Source organism: Bacillus rossius, chromosome 1 (assembly GCF_032445375.1).
Source record: "Bacillus rossius redtenbacheri isolate Brsri chromosome 1, Brsri_v3, whole genome shotgun sequence".
Taxonomy (NCBI): Eukaryota; Metazoa; Arthropoda; class Insecta; order Phasmatodea; family Bacillidae; genus Bacillus; species Bacillus rossius.
The window spans coordinates 374,118,772-374,144,277 of NC_086330.1; the positions used below are offsets into that span (position 1 = coordinate 374,118,772).

At 39.9% G+C, this 25,506-nt stretch overlaps 1 protein-coding gene across 1 annotated transcript; it reads right to left on the bottom strand.

The window, feature by feature from the left end:
- Window positions 1-1,445: 1,445 nt before the first annotated feature.
- On the bottom strand, window positions 1,446-19,058 carry LOC134528514 (zinc finger protein 468-like). The gene is made up of 5 exons (XM_063362193.1): window positions 18,920-19,058; window positions 15,687-15,802; window positions 10,477-10,766; window positions 9,822-9,871; window positions 1,446-9,139 (listed from the first exon to the last, which is right to left on the bottom strand). The coding sequence occupies exons 2-5, from the start codon at window positions 15,780-15,782 to the stop codon at window positions 8,484-8,486; spliced, it is 1,092 nt and encodes a 363-aa protein (XP_063218263.1). The 5' UTR covers window positions 15,783-15,802; window positions 18,920-19,058; the 3' UTR covers window positions 1,446-8,483.
- Window positions 19,059-25,506: the final 6,448 nt, after the last annotated feature.

Below are 25,506 nucleotides of genomic sequence, written 5' to 3' on the forward strand. Positions count from 1 at the left end.
TTGGACAATCAGTTAAGCTGCATAAACTAACTAATTATCGGCAAGCTTCAAGTTTAAGAATGATTTAAAATCAAAGTTTGTTTTAAAAGTACGAGAAAAAAATTTTAGTACTCAATGTTATTCAAAGAGACAATTTATTTATATGGAAAAGCGTTATTTCATTTGAGATCATACCCGCGTCTTTGCTATTCTCAATTATTATTTCTTGTTCTATTAAAAAAATATTAGTAATTTATGTCTATCTATAACTAATAAGTAAGAAGTTACACTTCTGTCACGCATGTGGACTCCATGCACACATTTTTAACATAATGCTGTGTAGTTGAATACTTGCATGAATACATCTTCATCAGCAAGTGTAAACTGGTACCATTTGAATGTCTTGACATTGCGTGCGAGGCACTGTGAACCGTGGCAACGTATGGCTACGTCTGCTGTCAGCCAGAGTTTGTAAATGTGTTGTGACCGTATCTTGAGCAGTGTTTATAGTTTTCAAGTGGAATTCTTACTCTTTCAAATGTAACAATTATTAATGTAGCACTGCAGACATCATTCTGAAAATGGTACACGTATTGCAAAAATTCATTCTCAATGTGTGGTAACTTCCCAGTCCTAAGTCTGTGAAAAGCTACACTGTGAAGTATTGGTGTTGTGAAGTTTTTTTTTTTTTTTTTTTTTTGGAGAAAACAAATGTGTAGAATATTACACAACTACGGGGAAAGGGGGAAAAGGGAGTAAAATATCATAGTAGACCCCTTTGTCTTGTAGAAGTGCGGGAATATGAGGGGTTCTGAAAGGACGAAGATCCCTTCAACAGCAATAAAGGACAGAATCGTGCAGCAACATCAGTATTGCAGTTTTTACACTCCAAAAGCAGAGATGCGGTACAAAGACCACACTCGTATACATGGAATTCTACTGAAAAAAAATATGTATATGGAGCAACCTATAATCAAGGGGAACCCTTACTGTGGGGGCAGTAGAATTTTTTAGCAAAAAATTAGGTGTGGCGATATGCAGTTCCTAAAGAATACCACAAATTTCATAAAAAAAAAAATGTTCAAACGTAATTCCTGCCTCACATAACAGGAAGAAAATGGAATTAGTGAGCAGATACAGGTTAACCCTTACCCCGTCATCAAGAGCAAAGACAAATGAGTGAAATAATGAAATGGAGGAATGATGGAATACCTTGAGGAACCCCACCCATCAACTGCAACATTCTCCACGTTAACTACTTGCACAGAATTCGTGTTTGACCCATCAGAGAATCGATCACATTGGCTAGAGGGAGGGAAGGGGGCAGGGGGTGATCTAACCATTCGACCACCAGGGTGGCAAGAGAAACGAGAGATGGAGAGAGAGAATGTGGGGTATGGGGAAATGGGAGTTGAAAGTATGAAGAAAAAAGGGGGATAAGTTGCAACACGAAAATGAGATTTTAGAGACAGCCAATTTCTAATACAAGGGAAGTATGCAGCTACTACAGTTGAGTGTTATGTCTACAAACAACAGCAACATTAGCCTCTTTTGATCACTTTCCTATCAAAGTATGTATGTATTCTGATCACAACTGCTATATCCACCTTCTCTACTTACACGTTAATACTGCAAGGAACCATTTATTTTAAAAGGTTTTAACAATTAACTATTAGTAACCACATTACTGTTTATTGTACAATAATATAAATAGTAATAAAAATAACATACTATATCATTTAAAAAAATTCAAATTACATAAATTACATTTATAAATCACAGAAAAAAATTTCATAACTATACTGTACAGTTCAATAATGATTTAAGCCTATTAAAAAAATACACAGAATTTATAGTAAATATTAAAATAAAAACTTCTCTGCAATAAAATCATGTCAACAAATATAGCTCTGTAATTCATTCCGTCATGTGTTACAAATTATATTCCACAATGTAGCAGTTAAACTGCATCAAAAAGCAACAGTCTATAAAAATACTGACAAAAAAAATTATAACACTTAGCAAAGCATAATTTTAACACACTATCTCAGCTGTTTGTATCATAAAGTAACACTCAAAATGTACATGATTTCCAAACACAACTAGTACATAAACAACCAAATCATGAAGGAACTTAAGACAGTTATTTAAAAAAAAACTTCTACAATCTTGGAGCACAGATCATTAAAAAAAATATAATTATATTTGACACCATAATGCTGTGTTCAAATAATAAAAAAGAACATACATCATGTTAATTTCTCACTGCTAAATTAGCTTTATCAGTCTCTGTATACAACTCATAATCACAACCTACATTTGGCTATAAAATAAAGTAAACATCATAAGTTGCAGCAAAATGCAACATGTATTTGCAGGGAAGGTAAGGTCGTAAGTGCACACTGATCAGCAATAACATTCAGAAATATGGAGCATTGCTGTGTTTACAATTAGTATTCCTACAATGTCATGGGTAAGCAAGCTTACTAGGATCAATTATTACATTTGTCCTGTGTTTTACAGAGAAATGTAAAAAAAAAAAAAAAAAAACTTTTTTTTTAATAGTCAGAATATAGGGTTTCACCTTCAGCATTAAGAAAATTAATGCACTAATTCACATGCATTTTCAGTTTCAAATTCATGTCATCAGCTAAAAGGCATATTTTGTTAGTTGTTTTTTTTTACAAGATAAGTACTAAACAGCAGAACAAATAGAAACACTTCCATAGAAACATTATAAGTCCAACTGTATTTTTTTTCTAAAACAAACTACAGAAATACGAGGGTTAAAAAAATATACAGGGATATTTAAGTCTAGAGACACTTATGTTCTTACTATAACTTTGTTGTGACTGTAAAACTCTTGGTAAATGTTAGTGTGTGTTCCAACAACAATGCTATCATCTCATTAAATTGTTTTTCTTCTGCTACATTTTTGAAGTTATACTTTTTAGGCATGTTATGAAAAAAATGAGTGAATTTTTACGATGCCCACGCACCATGCAACAAAATTTTCACAGGTTTAAAAAAAGCTACATACACATAAAAGTTATAAACCCTTTTTTATTGTGAATATTAGTGATATAATTTTTTTTTTAATTTTACAAGGGTATTTATTTAAGTGAAGCTATGTTCTTGTATGTATAATTTATTTGTATGCTAAATCATAACGTTATTTTAAAAAATAATTAAAATTAATAAATCATAATAAACATTCAGCATATTTAATTGATTTTCATTAGCAATTAAAATATATCTCAATTATTTTACTAAATTAAATAATTAATTTAATACACTTGTTTATATCAACATTGAATACTGAGAATTTATTTAAAAATTTTAATTTGATTGAATTCATACTAACCAACAGTATTTATAATATCACTTGTCATTTTATTGTTTTATTTACATAAATTATTTGCATGCAAAATTAAATTTACTTTTTTACTATGCCAATTAAGTATTACTTCTACCGTGCATACAGTAGTATATGCACCAATATTTTTTTATTTAGTCATGCAAATTGCAGAGATACACATTAATACAAATACAGGAAACCTTTAGGCACCAACCATTCAATCAGCATACCTCATGTACATGCAGATGTACTTCAGTACATACTTAGACCTTGAATGAAAACTATAAACAAATAACGAAATTTGTGGATACTTTCCTGTTCACTCTTTAACCAGCAACAGTTTTAATTTATCACTGTACAATGTATTTTCGCCACATAAAACAGACTATTATTGGGTTTATTTTGAGACCTTGGGCTGCAACCCCAAACGTAATAAAGTTGTTTAATGTTTTACCGAGATGCAACAAAATACCTATTACAGCAAGACAAACTATAATAATTTTTATGAGTTTTGAAACTACTGTATTTACCTGAAAATAATGTGATGGTTTTTACCAAAACTGCTAAACCTAAAAGTGGATATCGCACTATAATCGTAAACTGATATCTTACGAGGGGAACAGCTTAGTTTGAAAACCACGCCCTCTGCCTGATAACTGCCATGTGAGACCACTATTAATCACTGCCTCTTGAATCTCCGCTTAGTTGAAAAACTGCACGATCTGCCTGTGAACTGCGTCACTTGTGCCACTTTAGTCCGCTCTAGTTCAGGGCTTGCTGAACCTCGTAGAGGAAAGGGGTGTGTCAGTCTGCTGGGGCTGCTAGCCAAGGTACCCCCTCCCCAATGCTTTCCCTCTCCCAGGCGACCACTGTGTGTTTGCAACATTCATTGCTTTCTGACCAGTGGCTTATGAACTACACCCATAATACTCCTTTTCTTTTCAAATTGCCTGCTTGCTGTTTCAAAAAAAGGCTATGTAAATCACTCTAGTGATAGAAATTGGCACCAGAAAAACTGTTAGTAAAATGTTATAAAATTAACTATTTTAAATAATTTTTAGTTTCTATACTTTTGATTTGTGATTTTTACCCCATAAAGTATTTTGCATAGCCTCATAATCAAAAAATTTGGAGTCACATTATTTTTGGGTAGATACGGTATGTATTAGCTATGTCAACTATGTGGAGAAAACAATACACTGATAATGGTTATACATAAACTACAGTTTCTACCAAAAGTTTAAGACCACCATCACTTTTCACATAGTACGACTTTGGACAGATACTTTTGATGCAATTAGCGTCTTAATTTTTTTTTTTCTATGAGTAAAAGTTCATATTTTGGTGATAAAACAGTTGAAATATTTTGATTATATATTTAATTACAATTTTTATAAGAAAATAAAATAAGGAAAATACGAAACATTGTTTACCTAATATAATATTCTACAACTAATTGTATTGGATGTACACAGTTATTGATTTTACACAACATGCATAACACTCTAAGGAAACTATAGCTTAATTGGTGGAAATGAGCCAACTGCGAAACTTACTTTTTTTTGGCCGATTTATCACTCATGTCCAAATAAAAAAATAACAAATATGTTCCTATCAAAAGTTTAAGACCACCTGATCAGGTGAGAAAATACATACTGTTACGAAGTTTTTCTACATTGATATCACTGTAATTATAAAATAAGGAAATATTTATAACACTTATTTTATTCAAGTTTTTAGTAATCTACTAATCTATGACACCTCCTGCAGTTGTAAGGCATTAATTTATTCTTGTAGGCATACGGCGGACGAGATTCTGGAAATATTCTACGGAAATGTCTGACCAAAATGTTGCAGTCATGGTTCTGAGTTCGTGTATGTTTTTTGGTATAACTGTGCTAGTTTAGCTCCAATATAACTGCAGACATTCTCGATGGGGTTCAAGTCCGGGCTTCGTGCTGGCCATTGCAACAGTGTGACGTCATTCTCCTCGAACCACTGCATTGTTAGGCGGGACCGGTGACAAGGAGCATTGTCTTGCGGAAACACGACATAACCTCCATGAAGTTTGTGTGCAGAAGGCAGCATGGCATCCTTCATCGTCACAATGTATTCTTTGGAATCCATAGAACCGTCAGTAAACCGAATGAAGCCTGTCCCTTGCATGGATATGCAGCCCCACACCATGATCGAACCACCGCCCTGTTGCACGGCGGAAGAGAGTCACTCGGGAAGATACTTCTCAGTAGGTGTACGGCTTACACGAATGCGGCGCGTGAATAGAGTTCGAAGCGGCACTCATCGCTGAACAACACTTTACCCCATCTCTCCATTCCCCAATTTCTCTTCTGGTGGCATCAAAATTCGTCTGTTTTTCCTGGACACAGCTGTTTGAAGCGGTTATTCTTACTGCCATGTTTGAATGCAGTCTCTGCTCTCGCAATCGACGAGATACCGTCATTGCTGACACCTTCTTACCACATATCTCTTGCAGTCGTGTTCTCAGTACTGACACAGATGCATTCCGACTTTGTTTGGCGAGTCTTGCAAGTACACGGTCGTCTAGGTGACGTTGCCTTCGGTCTACCACTACGAGGTCGATCGTGCACCTCACCACTGTCCCGGTATTTGGCTATTGTTTGTGCTACGCACGTTTTACTAACATTCAAAGTACTAGCTATTTCTCTTTGACTTTTGTTACATTTGAACATGCCAATAATCTGCCACTTCACACTGTTTGGGACACCTGTTTTGCCCATATTGCTATAAACTATAAAGTGTCGCGAACGACATTAAACAAACGTAAAAACGTTCTACTAACGTGCCTGTAACACTACTGATAGGAACTTGTACGCCAGTGCTACCTTGCGAGTAAATTATATACTACGTACTGCGTCAGGCACAACTTTGCTGGCTCGCCAGAATCTTGTCCGCATTATGCCTACTAGAATACATGAATGCCTTAAAGCTGCAGGTGGTGTCATAGATTACTAAAAACTTTAATAAAATTAGTGTTATAAATATTTCCTTATTTTATAACTACAGTGGTATCAGTGTAGAAAAACTTTGTAACAGTATGTATTTTCTTACCTGATCAGGTGGTCTTAAACTTTTGATAGGAAGATATTGGTAATTTTTTTATTTGGACATGAGTGAAAAATCGCCCAAAAAAAAAGTTACTTTCGCGGTTGGCTCATTTCCACCAATTAAGCTATAGTTTCCTTAGAGTGTTATGCATGTTGTGTAAAATCTATAACTAACTGTGTACAGCCATTACAATTAGTTGTAGAATATTGTATTAGATAAAAAAAGGTTCTTTACTTTAATTATTCTGTTTTCTTATAAAATTTGTAATTAAATAAATAATCGGAATATTTCAAGTGTTTTTTCACCAAAGTATGTACTTTTACACATAGAAAATTTAAAAAAATTTAAGATGCTAATTGCATCAAAAATATCTGTCCAAAGTCGTACTATGGGAAGAGTGATGGTGGTCTTAAACTTTTGGTAGAAACTGTATTATGTCAACTATGTGGAGAAAACAATACACTGATAATGGTTATACATAAACTATGTTTCATAAAAATCGTAAGGTTTTTGGAAAAACAAACTCTTTTAACGTTAACATTGTATAATTATTCTATGCAGTTTATTATATTGATAGTTCTAATTAAAAAATATTATAACTAGAAAATATGTGCTCTAACAAATAATGACAGCCCAAGTCTTGGTTGAACCCAGTCCACGTGATGTTAGTCACAACAAAGATTAGCCAATGCAGAAGGTAAAATGGCTCTGATACAAAGTATCAGTTTTTTTCGGATGGTGTTTAAATCTGCAAAATGTCCCTGCTACTAATGACAAGCGGCTGATTATGAATAGGGCTGTTTCAATACCATGTTTTCCCATATCAAATCCCAACAGCCGATATTCTACCACCGATACAACAATCAACATTTACAATTACTGGCCACACTAAATGAATAAATACTGAAAACATAATTTTTTATATAAATATAATGTTTGAATATATACCTATTTTTTTTTTTTTAAATTCTAAATTCAAAACCAGTTCATTGAAAATTGTTCGATCACTTATTTGTTATTTCTTGGATATACATCTTACTTGTGGCTAAACAGTAAATAATTTGATAATTTTTAAGCTATGCTTGAATAATGTAGTTAAAATAATTCAATAAAGAAAATATATATAATTAAAACTTAAAACTCAAAGTGAATTTTAAAAAAAGTTGTGTACACATCTCTTGTAATACCTTGGTATCAGTCGAGTGCTGAATATTGGCTGATGTATGATACGAGTGTCTGGTATCGAAACATCCCTAATTTTAAGCGCACGTAGCCTGCATGGTTGTGTTGTGACTGAGAGGCCGGTCAGAGCACATACTGACTGCTCTTCTCACCTGGGTACCAATCACGGTAAAGCTTTAATAAGGTTTACAATTCATTGCGTGCTGGAGCAGAGTTGTGCCCGTGCTCAGAGACGAAAGTGGTCGCCCAGTGATAGCAAGATTTTAACATGAAAAACTAAGGACTAAAATATTACAAGAGAAATTTGAAAATGAAATGCACAAAATACAGTAAGTCGCAACTTGAAACCGTCAAGAAGGAAGCCACTACATGACTGGACGCACGAAAAAAAAAAAAAAAAAAAAATTACGGAGCACAGAATAGGGTGAAGAAGGCTACATCAATTATTTGTCTGTAAGCCCAAATAGAAATGGAATTTAAAAACATGGCACAATTTCTAGTAACCGGCAGCCTCGAAAAAAAAAAAAAAAAAAGTGACCACACTCACTACAAAGGTATAACAAATTTGTAACTTTTGTGAACATAACAAACCACGGTGTTACTGAGATCTATGAATACGCTTAACACATTAAAGAACCAACTGCCGTGATTCCCCCTCCCCCATTACGTTTCTTCCCCGCCGGCTGGCGTCTACGATGAAGAGTTTCCGTAAAGCGTACCAGACTAGTGGCAAGCCGTAACTGCAGTCTCGCGAAATTACTCGACGCTCATAAATAAAGATTTCCCGTAAAGCGTACCAGACTAGTGGCAAGCCGTTACTGCAGTCTCGCGAAAGTGCTCGTCGCTCACGGATACGCATCACGTACGTCCGGCCGGCTCACGTCGCCTTGTGGTACTTCTTCCTGTGCTTGGAGATGTTGTTAGAGAAGCGGAAGCGCTGGTCGCACACGGGGCAGGCGTAGGGCTTCTCGCTCGAGTGCGAGCGGAAGTGGCGGCGCAGGTTGCTGCGGTTGCCGAACTTCATGCCGCAGGTGGCGCACTCGAACCGCTTCTCGCCCGTGTGCACGACGGCGTGCGCCTGCAGGTAGTAGTTCTGGCTGAAGCGCGCGCCGCACACGGGGCAGGCGTAGGGCTTCTCGCGTGAGTGTGTGATCATGTGGCGCTCCAGGTTGCTGGGCAGGTTGAAGCCGCGCCCGCACGTGCCGCACACGTGCCTCTTCTCGGCCGAGTGCGACTCGGCGTGGCGCAGCAGGTGGCTCACGAAGCAGAAGCCCTTGCCGCACGTCTCGCAGCGGTACTTCTTGTCGTCGCAGTGGATGCGCTTCACGTGGCGCCCCAGGTTGCGCCGGTCCTTGAACAGGTTGCCGCAGACGCCGCACGCGAAGTTCTTCTCCCGGTGGAGCGCCTTCTTTAGGGCCTCGATGGCCTCCGCCGTCTCGTTGGCCCTGATGGCCGCGTAGTGCTTCGCGATCTTCGCCCCGCGCTTGTCCGGGGCAATGCTCATCATCGTTTCGCACAGGAACGCTGCAGTCCCTGCAAGCACATATTCATTCATAGGGCCTGGGTTTATGCTTTTATTGCTACGTGTGAAACTCATCAATGCCTAACCTCTGACGCATATCTAAATTCTTCTTATGTTTAAGATAACTTCACTACATTTAAAAAAAAAATCAGCGGCAGATTTAATATGGCAGTTACATTGATGAAAAAATTTTAATAGTGCATAGTTTGGGGTGAAAATTGAACTTACATCTTTTCACATTCAGTGCATGTTTCTAGATTTTAAATTAATTTAAAAGTGTTTAGGTATAACTTCTCTTTTGCAACCAAGAGAGTATGTAATGCCTAATGTTCCATAAAACTCGGGGTTTCTACTCGTTACCTCTAACTCAGCAAGAAACATAAAAAAATGTTTAAAACATTCTCACGTATTTATGTTAATGTCTTGTAAATATTTAACATAAAATGGTTTTTCAATGTTTGTTGCTATGTTGCAATATCATACACTTCACCAAAATGTTTAAAAATAAAGTATTCAGTAACAGATATAATTTATTTCTTTACCGAGTGGAAAATTTCTTTGGTTATTAACTACGAACTTATAATAGTAAATTTGGCATGCTGCCAAAAATCTTAAATTCTACAGGGACAAAAAATTCCATTATGTTTACCTGGATCAAAAAATAAATAAATGAAACTTTGACAAGTAACTTACCTCCATCTACCTTGGCCTCTTCTCCATCATTCAACAGAGGCATGCTCAGCCTGCCGTCACAAAAACAACACGACTTTAGCACCCGTTGTCAACCACATTAGTAAACTAGGATAGATAATGAAAATTAAAAAAAAAGATAATCATATTTTTACATAAATGAAGGGTGTAAGGGATTTCTCACTTAAAGTAAGCCTAGCTTAACAAACAGGAATGCACCGTAATGATATAATGTTAATGTATAACTTTGCAAGCCCTTCAAAAAAAAAAAATTTGTACTCTGGTCAATATACGCACCAACATGATAAATATACTAAGAGAGCAATATAATAATACAACCTAACTTTCAAGTTACTTTGTTAAAAATACAACCATTAGACAAAAAGTTTGCAATTAATTATTTAGTAAAAAAGGGCTTAAAAGATGACAGATAGTCTTCATTTCTTTGAAAGCAAAAAACTATTAGCAGATTTCACACAAAAAAAAAAACTGACACAAAGTTACAACTAAGAGTCAGTTTCATCAGAAAGCCAATGACAATGAAGGCACTGACTTTTGATTCAAATGTTAAACAATCTAAATAAAAAGATACCTGAAGCTACATTAAACAGAAGAGAAAAAAAAATTTTAAGAAAAATTTGATGTTCAGACTACATACTTTGCCGAAACTCTGTCGAGGCCCGAGATGTTGATGGAAGGCTTCACGTCGGGCGAAACGAACCCTGCAGCGTCGGTATCCTCGTCTTTGTTGGCGGCAGCGTCATCCGCTGCAGCCTCCGTCGCCGGCACTCCTCTCGCTTCCACCTCGCGCAAGTCGCCCGCCGGCTCGTCGTCCTCGGAGCCGTCCGCGCCCGCTTCCTCCTTGACGAGCACGCTGCCCCCCTCTCCTGGCGCTCCGTGCGCGCGGCGCTCCGGGAGCGCGTCCTCCATGCCCGCGTGTCTCCCCGCCTGCAGCACAGCGCGACGCTCGCAGACTGCACCACGTCTACGAGAGACACTCTTCCACTCTCACGTCTTCACGTTTCACCTGGCTAGTCCTGAACATGATCCGTTATCATGACAACAAATCCTAGTAAAATATTGTTATCTGCAAGGGCGCAACAACTAAATTTCCAAAAGGGGGGGGGGAGGGGGCGGGGGCAATATACCTTTTTATAAAGAATCATCGATCCCCCCTATTGAAGCGGGGGGTCCGGGGGGTCCTCCCCCGGGAAAATTTGTATTTCAAGGTGGAAAATGGTGCTATTTAAGTAGTTAAGCAGTTTTATTATCTAAAAATTGAGTACACAGAACTTTCTTTGCCACCGTTTGCCCCCACTTCAAGGTTTCGGGGGGGGGGGGGGGGGGGGCAAAATACCCTTGACTCCCCCCACCCTGTTGTTGCGCCCCTGGTTATCTGTGATTGGGTGACCTCAGAAGTAGGACCACATATAATTGTCACATATATTGTATATTTTAGATTTTACCACAAAAATTAATTTTTTTACAAAATGTTATTCTTAATTTTTTTACAAAATGTTATGCTAACATTTCAGTAATCGTTAACAGAGAGAATTTGCACAGCCAATGGTGCAAAACAAGTCGCAATACTGATTTAAAAAAAGTACTTTTCTACATATAAACTCACGACAATAAAATTCCAATTGATTATTTAAAATTACTTAGATTAGTTATTTATTTTATTTATTTATTTTTATTTGTAATGTGACACTCTTTTGAGTGCCACGTTTAGGTTTGCTTAGGTCTTGTGTGTGATCGAGGCGCGGGCGCAGTCGTGCACACTATCTGTGTGCGAGCACGTGCGGCGGCCTGGTTATTTGCTGCTTTTGTCGTGCGGCGCTGGTATCTGGTGTGAGTTTGACACGTGAGCGCTGGTGTGAGTTTGACACGTGAGCGCTGGTGTTAGTGCGGCTGGCACGTGAGTGAATTTAGCGCTGGGTAGAAGGAATTGGTAGCAGAGCGTGGTTTCAATCCACGGACCTCTGGGTTATGGCCCCAGCACGCTTCCAAAGGTCCGTGGATTGAAACCATGCTCTGCTACTAATTCTTTCTACCCAGCGCTAAATTCACTCACGAGCCAGCCGCACTAACACCAGCGCTCGCGCGTCAAACTCACACCAGATCGCAGCACCGCACGACAAAAACAGCAACTAACCAGGCCGCCACACGTGCTCGCACACAGATAGCGTGCATGACTGCGCCCGCGCCTCGATCACACACAAAACCTAAGCAAACCTAAACATGGCACTCAAAAGAGTGTCACAGTAACATGCTTATTAACAGTTAAGAATTGTTAAATTTACGGATAGGCACAATAAAAATAGTTACACACTAGACAAAACATAAAACTAACTGACAGAACTAATAAGACCATGATGTGATCACTGCAATGTTCGGGAGGCACTACACACAGGCAGACACCATCAACAAACAATACAAAAGAAAAAGACACAAGATGTCCCAACTAGTTCAAAGACAAAATAACACACACACACATGAAAACAAAACCTACTTAAGTAATGTGTAATATAAAAATTATTTATTTTTATTTATTTTATTTTACATTATCTATACCTATGAAATGTGAATAAAATACAAGGGAATAAGATATATTAGATATAAATACATACAATTTACCAAACTGTTGAAATTCCAAAAAATACGCAGTTGGGAGTAATTTTGTATATAAACATTTGGGTAATTTATTATGTTGGTTATTAATCTATATAAAATCATTTTTATTGTAAATTTGTACATAACGGAGAACATAATCAACTATTAAACTGACATACTCTTACACCAGTATTGTTGAGAAGGTATTTAAAGTTTGGTGTGGGATTGTAACAGTTGCTAATAAAAGTGAATGTAATTAAAATCTGCATTCAGACAACAGGTCTAGGTTAGGATAAGAGAAGTATTTATTACTTGTAATTTTGAGTAATATGTTTTGATTTATTAATGCCACTGCCTGATTTATTGATGTAATTCCAAATCAAAGTACCAAATTCTAATTTTGATCTTACTAAGGCTTTATATAAAGTGTAAGAATAGTGATGTATAAATGTGATGTGTTAAATTAACGAAAGGGTTGTACAGGAACGGAAACTAAAGAGCTGACATGTTGATGGTAGTTTAAGTTTGAATCTAACATTATGCCCAGATCTTCAATAAAAGGAGTACCTAATTGAAATTTCAGTGTAGTCTAACTTACAATCATACCTAATAGACTAAAGTTTTCTTGTAAACATAATGATTTTAGTTTTTCTTTGTTGAGTTTAACAAGATTTTATTCAGACTATTTTTTTATTTCAAAAATATCTTCTTGGAATAGGATACAATCACTTATGGAAGAAAACTTCCTAAATATTTTCTAGTCTTCTACGAATAAAAGGCCAGTATAATGATGTAGAACTTGCATACCTTCTTGACAAACTCCAGAACTAGTGTATTGATGAACAGTGTTATTATTGTTTATGGATATAAAAAAATATATTTCTTAGATCATTGGCAGAGTTGAAAGAAAAAACAAAACTTTTTTTTGAGCCAGGATTTTTTGGTATAAAACAGCTTTTTTTAATATTGTGGTCTTAGTGGAAAAAGTCGGTAAGTCCAATTTCTGGAAAAAGACTGTTAGTTCCCTTACCAAGTTTTGCTTGCCTAGAATAGTGTTATAATGGACTTGCAGAAATAAAGCTAGAAGAAAACGTCCACAATCATTCATTATTTGGACTTCCAAACGTTTTCTTGGCGAAGATATTGCCCTTACAACTTCATCTGTGAAGTTAACTCATTTTCACAAAAAAGTGGACTTACCAACTTTTTCCACTAAGCCCACGATATGTTCGTTACTTTGGTTCTCAGCATGTTCAAATGAAAGCCATACAACATCCCACTTTCTGCCACTCATGTTGAACCCGAAAGTTATAACATCAGAGATCTGAAGTCCAGCAAATCTGCACATCTGACTGGGACTTAACCACAGAAAGGGTATTTCCCCACAGGAGGAGTATTCTCCATAGAATGGGTGTTTCCCACAAAGAAGGGATTTACAGTAGTTGGGGATTTCAAACAGAATAGGAATATTTTAGGTAATAAATATATGTATTTCCTTTTTTCACACCATCTACAATTCACTAATTAATTTAATTTTACAGGAGTATTTAGCTGGGTATAATTTACAACTTATTCAGATAATTTAAATGTTAAGATATTGATTAGTATATAATTTTCTGTTCCTGTAAATTACAAGAAACATTAATGAGCTAACTTTTGTTGCTATTAGAGAAGAATCAGACCTTTCATTAAAAGTTAATGAACTTATTTCATTTAAAAATACATTACTTAAATAAATCTTTTTTTTTATAAAAACCACTTAGTTTAAACCATTGTTTAAACTGTTGTTTAACCTATAATGGTTTAAAACCAGCAACCCTGATCATTGGTGAACCAATTTAAGCATTTATTGCATGTGATTATATTTAACAGTTTTTCCAATAATATGGAGTGATTTACAGAGTCAAAAGCTGTAGCTTAACTAAAATAAATAAATAAATAAGTTACATCAGACAATATCATTTTTGATTTTTGAATATTTTCCCAAGGCTTACACAACATATTTTTAGATTCACAGGGCATGTGGCTGTAGTGATCATTCATTATTTTGATGTTTGCAGGTAGTTGCTAGTATAAAATATAGGTTGTAACCTTCAGCTGTTACAAACGAAAAAGTCTATCAATAAATATATCAGTCTGTAAGAAGGCAAATATGGTTGGGAATACATGAAATTTACCTTGTCAGGCCAAAAATTGAGATAAATACTCCAAATTGAAATCAATGAAAAAAACAACCAAGATGTTGCGTGGGAACTAATCCCCTCATATGTTCAGCTAAAAAAAAAAATTAATATTAAAAAAAATTAACTCATAGCTGCACACTAGAAATAACACATTGAACTCAACCTCGAGAAATCATTGAACTGATCACACAAAGATATTGATAAATTCTGAAATCAGTTGCTGGTTTTGTTTAATTTGAAGCATTATTTTGGACATAACGCCATTCCTGGCAATGGTGCACATCCAAAATAATTATATTTAATTCAATCTTCCCTGTTGCAAGAATCATTCAAAGAACATGTAATTCTGTTTAACCTGATCTACGTACCATCATCCAATTCGCATTCCCACAACGATCATTTTTATTTACTCATGAAACATTCACTTTTTTAACAAACAAACAAATGCAATGTTAACAGTTACAGAAATGGGAAGCCTACGATGTACATTCTGTATTGCACAGACCCGAACAAGCCCGAACATCTACCTTCAGCCAACTTCGTCAGTTATTTTGTTTATTACTTTACAAAATTGTGGATGGTTGGTTATGTTAGGTTAGTTTAGCTACATTAAAAATACTGTCAAATAATTTTAATGGTTGTTTAGGAATTTCTAATTTAATATGTAGCTATCGTGACCTAACAAACCATTCACACAATCACCCAATTTTTTTAAATGTAGCTATACTAACCTAATTAACCTCTTAGCTCCACAAAATGTGTTAAATAGAGGAAATTTCGTAGCACGAAATAAAAGTATTGCCGATTTTTTTTTTCCTTTTTTTTTAGGAAGAGGGACTAGTCGAGATAATTACCCCTTCAACATCAGTTATCAGTTCGTTTACGTATCCATTAATTCAAACTATGCCTTCAACCTTGAATCCTCCTCGTGTTAATATTTTGAGTCTACAGAAAAGAATTATCCTGAGATTGGCCGAAGGTAGATATTCGGGCTTGTTCGGGTCTGTGCAATACAGAATGTACATCGTAGGCTTCCCTACAGAAATAAAATAGACATTGAAGCACACATTACCTGCGGACTATTCACAAGTGCGCTTCCCGCCGACCCCACATCGCTGTCAGGCCATACCGAGTCTCTTCTTGATGTCAAATCTAACGGGACCTCCATGGCACAGCGAGCGGCACGCCCTGGGAACAACACGACGTGCAACGAAAAATTGTGATAACAAATCCTGAGAGTTATGTAAATATTAATTACCAATTTCTCTCACAATGCTTGTTAAGTTGCAACACAAAATAAGCAGAAGATGAAAATCAGATGACTGTGATTCTAGTTATATAAAATAAAATAAAAAAATTAAAAAAAAGGGGGAAGTCTGTAAAGTCGGTTTACGAACGATAATTTTACGTGATAACGTCATAAGAAAACATTGATGAAAAATTGCATACTTTTTATTTTTCAAATGTTATTTACAGTTTTTGCAAATTTAATTTAAATAATTTGTCTAAATATATTCACAAACAATTAGTTAAAAAGCCCGCCTTAACCTGTTTGATATTATAGAAGATTTTCTCGCACGGTGGTTGGCCGGTTCTTGCACGCTCGGCTCAGGCGGAACGTGACAATGAGTCATGCTTTTTCGTGCGTTATCACATAAAAAAAAAGTCAATAATCTTCAGTGTTAGAAACCTGATTCTAATTTCGTCCATATTAATTCTAAAAATTAAAGACCCTACATCTGTATCTATAATTCATTATTCTACATGACCAGCGTATGTAGAGAACACAGGGCAGTCTCATGCCAAGTCCCAGTCCGGTCATTCTGACTTCCGTGTGCTGTTGTCTCCTGAAATCACATTAGGTAAATGTTGACGGTTCCTTACCGTTGGACAGTGCCAATTTATTTCCCAATTTTTTTTTTTTTTTTTTGGTCTGTTTAGCGCATTTAGGCTCTAACAACATTGCTGTCAATGAGACATTTATTTTGGTTTACAGTTCAGCTTCCACCCGGTGGCAAGGAGTCACTCCCCAACACCTTTAAGCTTGCTCACTTCCAGCCCCTTCCACTCCCGCCCTTTCCTCGCCAGGAACGAGTGCTTCCCCCCCCCCCCCTTTTCTGTGCACCTCCGCACCCTCTCCCTCTGGTCCCAGCTTCCAGAGCCTTCTCCCCGCGTCCTCCTCGTTGTGTCCCTCCCTCGCCCCTTTCCCTTCTCCGCCCGGGGGCAGCCCCTCCCCTGTAACTAACGTACACCTCTGCAAACACTCGGTGAGTGTACTTATGTACGCGCATTACAAGTTATACTTACTTGGCGTGGTAAAAAACTAACTCTAAATTTGCTTGGTCATAATTAATTGGGATAACATAATGGAACGACTGGAGTGATGTTACAAATATGGTTAGTAAAGTCTAAATTTGAAAATTATAAAATTTTTTAATGAATACTCAAAATTCAGTATTAATATAAACATGTAATATAAAATTTCATTTAGTGAAATAATTGAGATAAATTTTAACTGATAATGAAAATAAATATGATGAACATTTATTCTAATTTATTGATTACATATTGGTGTAATAATTTATAATGCAAATAAATTATACATATGAAAACATAACCTCACGTATATAAATACACTTCCAAATACTCTTGGAAAAGTTTATGAACACAATTTCTCTCACTGATATTCACAATAAATAAATGCTTTTAATGATGTGGACCAGTATTCAATATCAATCACTATATATAGGATTTAAAAGCACACATATAAATTGTATTTGTATGTAGCCCTTTTTGTTGCATGGTGTGCATGCATTGTAAAAATTCACTCTCATCATTTTTTCATACCGCACCTAGATAAGTATAACTTAAAAAAAAATTAAAGATTGTAAACGTTACCATGGCTGTATATGTAAAATGTCATCTGCATGTATCACATAACGTATAAGGTTTCCAATGAATTCTTTTATCAACAGACTTGTAATTTTTGTCCTATAAGAGTAGCTCACACATTGAATAAATTTAATGTAAAAATAAGTTTTTAAAAAACAAGCTTTTATTAAAATCTATTAAAAAGTAAAAATTAACCATAGCAGTAAAAGACATCCCACAATTTTGGGAAAATACCCAACAACATTAATTACCACGAGTAATATCTGACTATATTTTTTGGTTAAATTTAATATCTACAAAGAAATATTGTCCGTAAATAATTACTGCCATAAAGCCAATAAAGGCTAGTGGTTTTTAAAGGCTGTTAAATGTTTGCGATTTGGAGGTTTTTTTTTTTTATGTGCATTTGTTTTGATGTGTTAGGTGAGATGTATGTTGTTTGCGATGTTTGATGATATAGTCTATTTGGTTAGGTGAATTATAAAATGTAGTAATGTAAAATAAGGCCTCTTTTTCTCTAGATTTATTTTGCTTTTGCTGAAGTGATATAAAAAAAAGCAAGTGTTGGTGAGGTTAGGTCAGCTAATATGTCTACATCGTGATACAGCCAGTACGCATATTGATAAAGTCAGCAGCAAGGTTGTGCTGAAGTAATTAGTTCGAAAAAGATATTGTTGATGAGAAAATTAAATTAGTATACGAAATATATATTCGGTAAAATGTTTTATAACTGAATTATAAAATGTGGTATCGCAAAATATAATAAACCGGCCAGGATTATAGTGTATAATATGATACCGTAGGAAATGTATCTTCGGTATTGTGTTCTATACTTGAATAGGTAGGACTAAAGTATAAAACATGATAACGTGGAAAATATTACTTCGGTATTGTGCCCTATACTAGTGTAGGTAGGGCTTACACAACAAGATAATGTGGGAAATATTAATTCGGTATTATTTCCTATAGTAGAATAGTTAGGGCTGTAGTATAGAAAATTATACCTGAAAGTTAGTTTGAGATACGTGGTTTGTGCAAAACAAACATGTGAAGGTTCCTCTCCCAAAACCCCCATATTCCCGCTCTTGTCCCGTAAGAACGTAGGGGTGGTAATGACATAAGCGACGTCATGTTTGAGACGTCATCAATATTGTTATTGTATCAGGAATAGAGAATAGTCTCAATAACCTGCAGCGCGCAAATGTTAGAAAACCTTTTGACAGAAAAAAAATTCGCAGAGTAAAATATTTGTACGTGTCATACATTCGTACACATTACTTAAAGAAACAAGCAAAGCTAATGAAGCTAACAAACGTCAACTATTAGCACATTAAAGTCTGAACTACTGAGTCTTAAAAGGAAAAAAAATAGCAAAACTTAAATTAAGAAAAAACATTTTATGGATCAACATACAGCAATTCACCCATTTGAAAGCCCTATTACGGCAAATTGAAAACTCAACAATAAGTTTACTTCACTAACAGTAACCATCACAGAGCAGACGCATTATTTGTTTTGAGCGTCTGGTAGAATGACACTGCATGCACTTTTTCAAAACTATAAAGCGTTTGAAACTACCCTTTTCTTTACACTTTCATATTTAACTTCTATTTAACCTATGCAGACATTGAAACTTTAAACACTTTGCGCAATTGTAAACAAAACATTTATTATTAGGCAAAATATATCTAATATTATAAGATTTTATAACAAACACTATTACACAAATGTAACACAATTTTATTTTATGGTATAATGTAAAGTTTGCTCAACATTATTTTAAATAACTTCTTCAAAGTTGGTTTTATAAAAGCAGTTGATAAGTGCTTTTTTTATGTACCCGGTTAAACCAATGAAGAATCAACATTTTTGGTTCAGTGGTTAGAATTATGAGAGAGAAAATCTAATTGCCGAAACTGAGAACTAGTGTATTGAAGCAGTTTTAGGCTCACCCATTAGGTAGTAACTTTCATAATATATTGCTAACATATATTGTGAGAATTAATACATCACCTATCATTGGGCAGAAAAACCAGTGAATATTAATTCACTTTATTTTAGTAGCCACATACTGTGGGGTGTAAACCGCTATTCGAAGGAGTAGCGAGGAGGCACTTTAACAGTGGATACGTGAAGAATGTGCCACGCCCCCGATGATACCCAAAACATTGACGATGTTGCTTATTTGTGTAGCCGCCGCAAATATTTGAGGTCGGGACTCGAGGGCCCGACTGATGGCGTCGGCATGCTCTACCAGGACATTGTGCCGGAGGTCCTCCAGGCGGGTGACTGACTGAGGAGGGGGAGGGGGCTTTGGTGGATGCCGTACACCGTCCAGCGCCCGCGGATGCCGAAGTGCATCCGTCCGGCCCACACCTCCACAGCGGCATCGACCTCGTGCAGCCATGGTGCTCCCAAGATCAGCCCCTCGCGCAGGTCGGGGACCACCCAGGCCTCGATGCGACTGACATGACCAACGATGTTCAGTGTTACCTGGGTGGCGCCCCTCGCCGTCGTGCTGGTGTCCCTGATGGCCAGCTGCACCTCCTCCGGACGCGGTACCACCGTCTCCTCGGCGACCAGGTGAGCCACGACGAAGGATCGGCTGACTGCGGTGTCCACCAGGGCCAGCATCTCCCGGTCGTCAGCACGAACTGGTATCCGCAGCAGCTCTGGTTCCTCGGGTCAAACTCGCCCCAAGAGGACCGGCATCTGGCCCACCTCGCTTGCGAGTCCCATGTCATCCGGGCATGGGGAGCCCAGGAGTGGCTCCGCTGGCAGCTCCGGCACCAGCGCGTCGTCCCCTCGGTGAGCTCCTCCGCCGGCGGAAGGCCGCCGGAGAGACACGTCCGGCTCCTGGACGGCTGGTGACGAGGCCACGGGAATCGGGGTGGCACTCCTCTGTCCCGATGGCGACCCCGGCACGGAGGCGTTTGGCTCAGGCCGTGCCCAATCCTCGCCATCGTCCGACGGCGCTCGGTCCTGCTCCGCAGGCGGCGTCCAGGTCTCCGACGGATGAAGTAATCGGTGGATTAGTTCTGTCGCTGGTTCCGCTAGTGGTTGACGCCCCGGGGCACGGCACCCAGCCGTCTGTCCGCCCTCGGCTCCGCGTTTCCCGCCGACGGCGCGCCTCCCTCGCGCACTCCCTCCAGCATGGCCTTTGTGGGGCACAAGCGGTGCCAGTGTCGCTCCTCTGTCAGGCAGTAACAGCAGCGTGGTGGCCGCTCATCGCTCTCCTCCCGACCGGTCTGGCGCCACGACGGGTCTGGGGGGGCCGACTGTGATGAGCCCCCTCCTCGTGATGGTCCTGCTGCGTCTCTCTGCTGCAGGGGTGGGAGGACGTAAGGCACGACAGCACGTGCGTCCTCTAGTGGTATAGGTGCGGGGAGCGGTGCTGCATGCCGGGAGTGTACCGGGCCGCGCGTGTACTGCGGGGCCTTGAGGTCCTTTTCTATAGTCGTGCTAGTGTGAGGAAATTGTCCAGGCTTCCCCCGGCTGCCCCCCGCAGAAACGGGCGTAACTCCGGTGTTAGTAACTCGACAATACTGGACAGCATGTCCCCAAACCGGCTGCCCATCGCGAGGCGTCTGTGGAGGCGGAGCTTTTCGTACACGAAGGCTTCCACGCTCTCGCCGCGGGTCTGAGCACGACAAAACAGTTCGCGCTGGCATCGCGCGCGCGCGCGAGAGTCGTTGAACCGCGACTCGAGGCGGTGAGTGAAGTCGCTCCAGTCCATGTCATATTCGCCAGTCTGCTGCCACCAGGCGTGGGCTTCGCCTCGCAATTGGCCGCTGACGCGCTCCGTCCACTCGTCGGCCGCGACGCTGTAGCGCGTCAGTTTGTCCCGACACACACGTGTGAATAAACACGGGTCCTCGTGTGTCTGCCCAGCGAACTCTGGAAGAGTGAATGATCCTCTTGCGATGCGGGAGATCGGCAACACTTGTCCATGACCCGCCTTGCTTGTGCGTTCCTCGCACCCTCCGCACATAAACAGGCCGTCACGAAAGTTCAAAAACTCTCGTGCTTCAGTGCATGCACTATGTTTTATGACGCCGCATTGGTGACAGCGTGCGGTCTCGTCGGGGCACATGCAGTACAGGTAATAATATTCCTCGGCCGGGCAGATGGCTGCGTGCGGTTTCCGGCAGTCCCGGCATAAGTCCTACATTTTAATGGTTATGTGCGCGCAGTCTTGCATTTTGCGATTCGTCATATGGTTTTGGTACCGGGAATCGAACCCGAGCCTCCTGTCGTGCCCTCATAGACTTAGAGGCCGTTTCTGCCCACCGCCGGGTACCTGAGGGGGGGGGCTATCCCCCCCCCCCTTTCCCTCGGTGCAGTGCAGTGAGTGCTCCGTGCTAGGGACGCACCCGCGTGCGCCCTAACTTCGCTTCTGGACCGCTCAAGGATGGACATCTGTGTATAATTATTTGTAAATAACTTAACTTGTAATTGTGTATTCAAATAGGGTAGTTATGTGTTTTGTTTGAATCGTGTAGCTTTGTACAATGGGCCGAGCCTGGCCCGCAGTGGACACGTGACCCTCCGTGCCGCTTTCCTCCCTTCCCACCCTCCTCTTGTGCGGCGCTGCGGCCGCGCGGAGCGGGGAGTCGACAGTCGCCGCTTGGCTGCCGTCGAGGGAGGTTCTGTGATGCTGCGCTCTGCGAGTCCGCAGGCTCGCTACCACGCGCGTTGCTAGCGTCGCTATCGTCGTTTCGGCTAGCTCCCTCGTTCGACATCTTCAGTCGCGGATTAGTGCGCCTTCGTGGATGACCTGCAATTTGCGTTCGTTCACGGCGCGGCGGGGGACGTGTCCCGTAACATCGTTGTGGGCCAGGCGCGCTCAGGGAAAAGGACTTAATAAAACATCTTGTGGAATAACAGCGGACGTTTCCTGGTTAGATCTCCACTCCCATACTCCTGCCCTGTTCATCACCTCCCCCTCTCCCCAGCAACCGGTCCCGGCCACAGTAGGCACGAATCCCCACCTCTCACTGAGTTAGTTGGCGAAAATAATTACGACCTAAATTCACAGCTGCACGTCGGGGATCGGGAAGAAGCCACGGCCTGGGGACGACAATAATGTATTGTAAATGCAGGTCTGTTATTGTGATTATGATGTTGATTTATTACATAATGGCCACTCTTACATGGAGCTATCACAGCACTCAGCTGGCATCGTCTCGGTGCCAGGAAATGGCCCTGCATACTGGTAGAACGTGATCATTATGGTTACGACTGTTCAATAACTATGAGGCATGATGGTCCGCGGTTGATGAATGTTCAATAACTATAAAGCATGAAGGTCTGCAGATGGCAACACAAAGTTACAGTTTAATGAGCATGTCACTTCCGTGACATAGAGCACGTTAAACACTAAAAGTACGGCAGGACACCAATGTTGAATACTATTGACGACATTCGTCGTGCCCTCCTAGATGTAGAGGACGTGCCTGTCCACCGACGTGGGTCTAAGGGAGGTGTTTTTTCCCTTAGTGCGTCAGTGGAGTGTTACGATCAGGGACGCACCCGCGTGCGCACTAGCACGTCCGTAGACCGTAATGTGTGTGAAAATACGTGTATTTTATATCTAGTAATTATAGTGTCTTCATGTAATTTTTAATTAATCACAAGCATCCACGATTGTATATAATTGATAACTTACCAGAATTCTCAAGTCCTAAATGTGTCTAAGATTGTACGAATACTTAACTTGTCATTTAACTCTTAAATAATTAATTAATTTGTGTTTACATTTGATCATTTACAATTCAACTATTTGTAATGACGTTTTTAAATAATTATGTGATTTCTTTCGAATGCTATGCTTAGAAATGTAAACCGCAACCTGGCCTGACGCGAGACGAGTCTCTCCCACGCCGGCCTATTTCCCCTTCCACTCCTCCCGGCCAAACTTCCTACCCGAGGATGGATAAGCACACATAGTCCCTCGACTACTAAAGTAAAAATTTAAGAAACTCGCGAATGCAAGGTTGAGAAAGATGCACGAGTTAATTGCAGTTTGAATTTTAACTGTAAGTTCAGTGACTGCTGATTCGATGTTATCTTTCGTTTCGAGGTTGGCAGCATCGGCTGCAGGCAAATTATCGACTAAATACGTCTGAAAGCCTCTCCAGTCAGCTTTCTTGTAGTCTTTAATTTTTCTCGGAGGACTGATGTCAGTGTCCACGTCATCGAATAGTAGATGTACTGGAAAGTGGTCAGACGACATTTCGTGAAAAACTCTGAGTTCGAATCCCGTTTGAACTCTCTTATTTAATGCAATATCTAAAATATCGGGGTTCTGCCTTAGTACTCCGCTATCATGAGTGGGCTCTGAGGGAGCATGTACTTGATAATTTTTGTTAGACTCGTGTCTTTGCAGCAGTAGGCCATTGGCTGTATTGCTCCGACAGTTCCAGTCTTTATGCTTGGCATTAATATCGCCGACTGCTAGAAATGTGGGAGCTGAGCCATATAAGATGTCCAGCTCGTTTTCAGTTAGTGACCTGCCCGGTGGTGCATACATCGAAATAAGCACTATTTGTTGTTTATTGACTTTAAAAGTAATTGCAATAGCTTCTAATTTATTAAATTCAGGTAAATGAAATTCACTATGTTGTATACTTCTGTGGATTAGTATGGCAACCCCTCCACTTCTGGTATCGCGGTCGCGCCTATAAATAGTGTAATTTAAGATAGTTAGACGATCTGTTGGAATTAAGTGTGTTTCGTTTATCGCCGCGATTCTAATATTATGTTTAATTAAATGATCGGTAAATTCGATTATTTTATTTCTAATTCCTCGTGCATTCCAGTAAAGGATGGTACTTAATCTACTGTCTACGGGGGTAGTATTAATGGCAGAACCTAAATTAAGGGTGTGCGGTATTAAAGCTGGCCGCTAATGCTGTCACGAAGCCCGTGGTGGCTTTTATTTTGTCCTCTATTGACTTGGACGGATTACACCAAATAGCCATTAAAATGCACATTGGTTCCAGGACGTGTGCCAGGTTAGGGTTCTGTGCAATGGCATCCGATTGGCCCACGAGCTTCAGAAAGCCACTCGCGCCCATCGCTGGATTCTCCAAGGGTTTTAACTGCCGCGAAGCAGTTGGCAATTCTGTTGGTGAGTCTGTCTGCAACGGCAGCTTGTTGTTGCGTGACTTTCTTGGAATCACTTGGGGGAGGGGTGGTTTTGGGTGGCGCCTTAGTACCTGGCTGATCCGTCACCTGACCTTGCGCCCGGCCTTTACCGTTTTTGTGCCCCGAATGGTGTTTATTCGGGGGCCTCTGGGGCAGGGGCTGGCCTCTAGACCTGGGTGGGTTTGCCAAGACAGGGTACTCCAGTTCATGTCTATCGCTCAACACTGAATATTGGTTAGGGCTCTGCCATTGTGGGGGGGCGGGGTAGCTCGGGGCTCGCCACGGCTGCCTTGGGGGCTGGGGGCAGTAGCCTGAGGGGCCGGCTTGTTGTGGGGGCGGGTGGACTTGAGCCGCGGCTGTTGCTCGCTTGTTTTCGCGCAATGCGCGTTTGGACTGCAGCTCTCTGTCTTTCCGCTCCTGTTGCGGGAGGTGACGCCAGTTCTCCCTCTTGTAGGCCATGCAGCCTCTGTAATTGGCGCAATGCGGGCCTTCACATCGCGCGCACTTTGCCTTCGTCCTGTCACCTCCCTGGGGGCAAACCTCGGTTTTGTGCCCTTGGCTGCACCATCGGCACACAGGGGAGGCTCTGCAGCCTTTTGCGGGGTGGCCAAACCTCTGACAGTTGCCACATTGGAGGGGGCCTTTGGGGTGTCGATAGTCCTCAACACGAATGCTGAGGCCTCCGAATGACTTCAGGTCATAAATCCTTTCTGGATTTACGGCCTTAGGGAGCTCTACGACTAACTTATTTATAGGCTGCCTTGTCTGCCTGTTGTACAGAAACCAGAAGTTCTGCACTGGAAGCTCCATTGCGGCGAACTCAGCCTGAATGAATTGTTTGTCGGTGCTGC

What these genes read in the sequence shown, in the direction of transcription:
- LOC134528514 (XM_063362193.1), bottom strand. Translation starts at nt 15,782, where the DNA reads ATGGAGGTCCCGTTAGATTTGACATCAAGAAGAGACTCGGTATGGCCT. An exon ending in CACTTGTGAATAGTCCGCAG is followed by an intron (nt 10,767 to 15,686) that starts GTAATGTGTGCT and finishes GCTGTGCTGCAG; the next exon opens with GCGGGGAGACACGCGGGCAT. An exon ending in CTCGACAGAGTTTCGGCAAA is followed by an intron (nt 9,872 to 10,476) that starts GTATGTAGTCTG and finishes TTGTGACGGCAG; the next exon opens with GCTGAGCATGCCTCTGTTGA.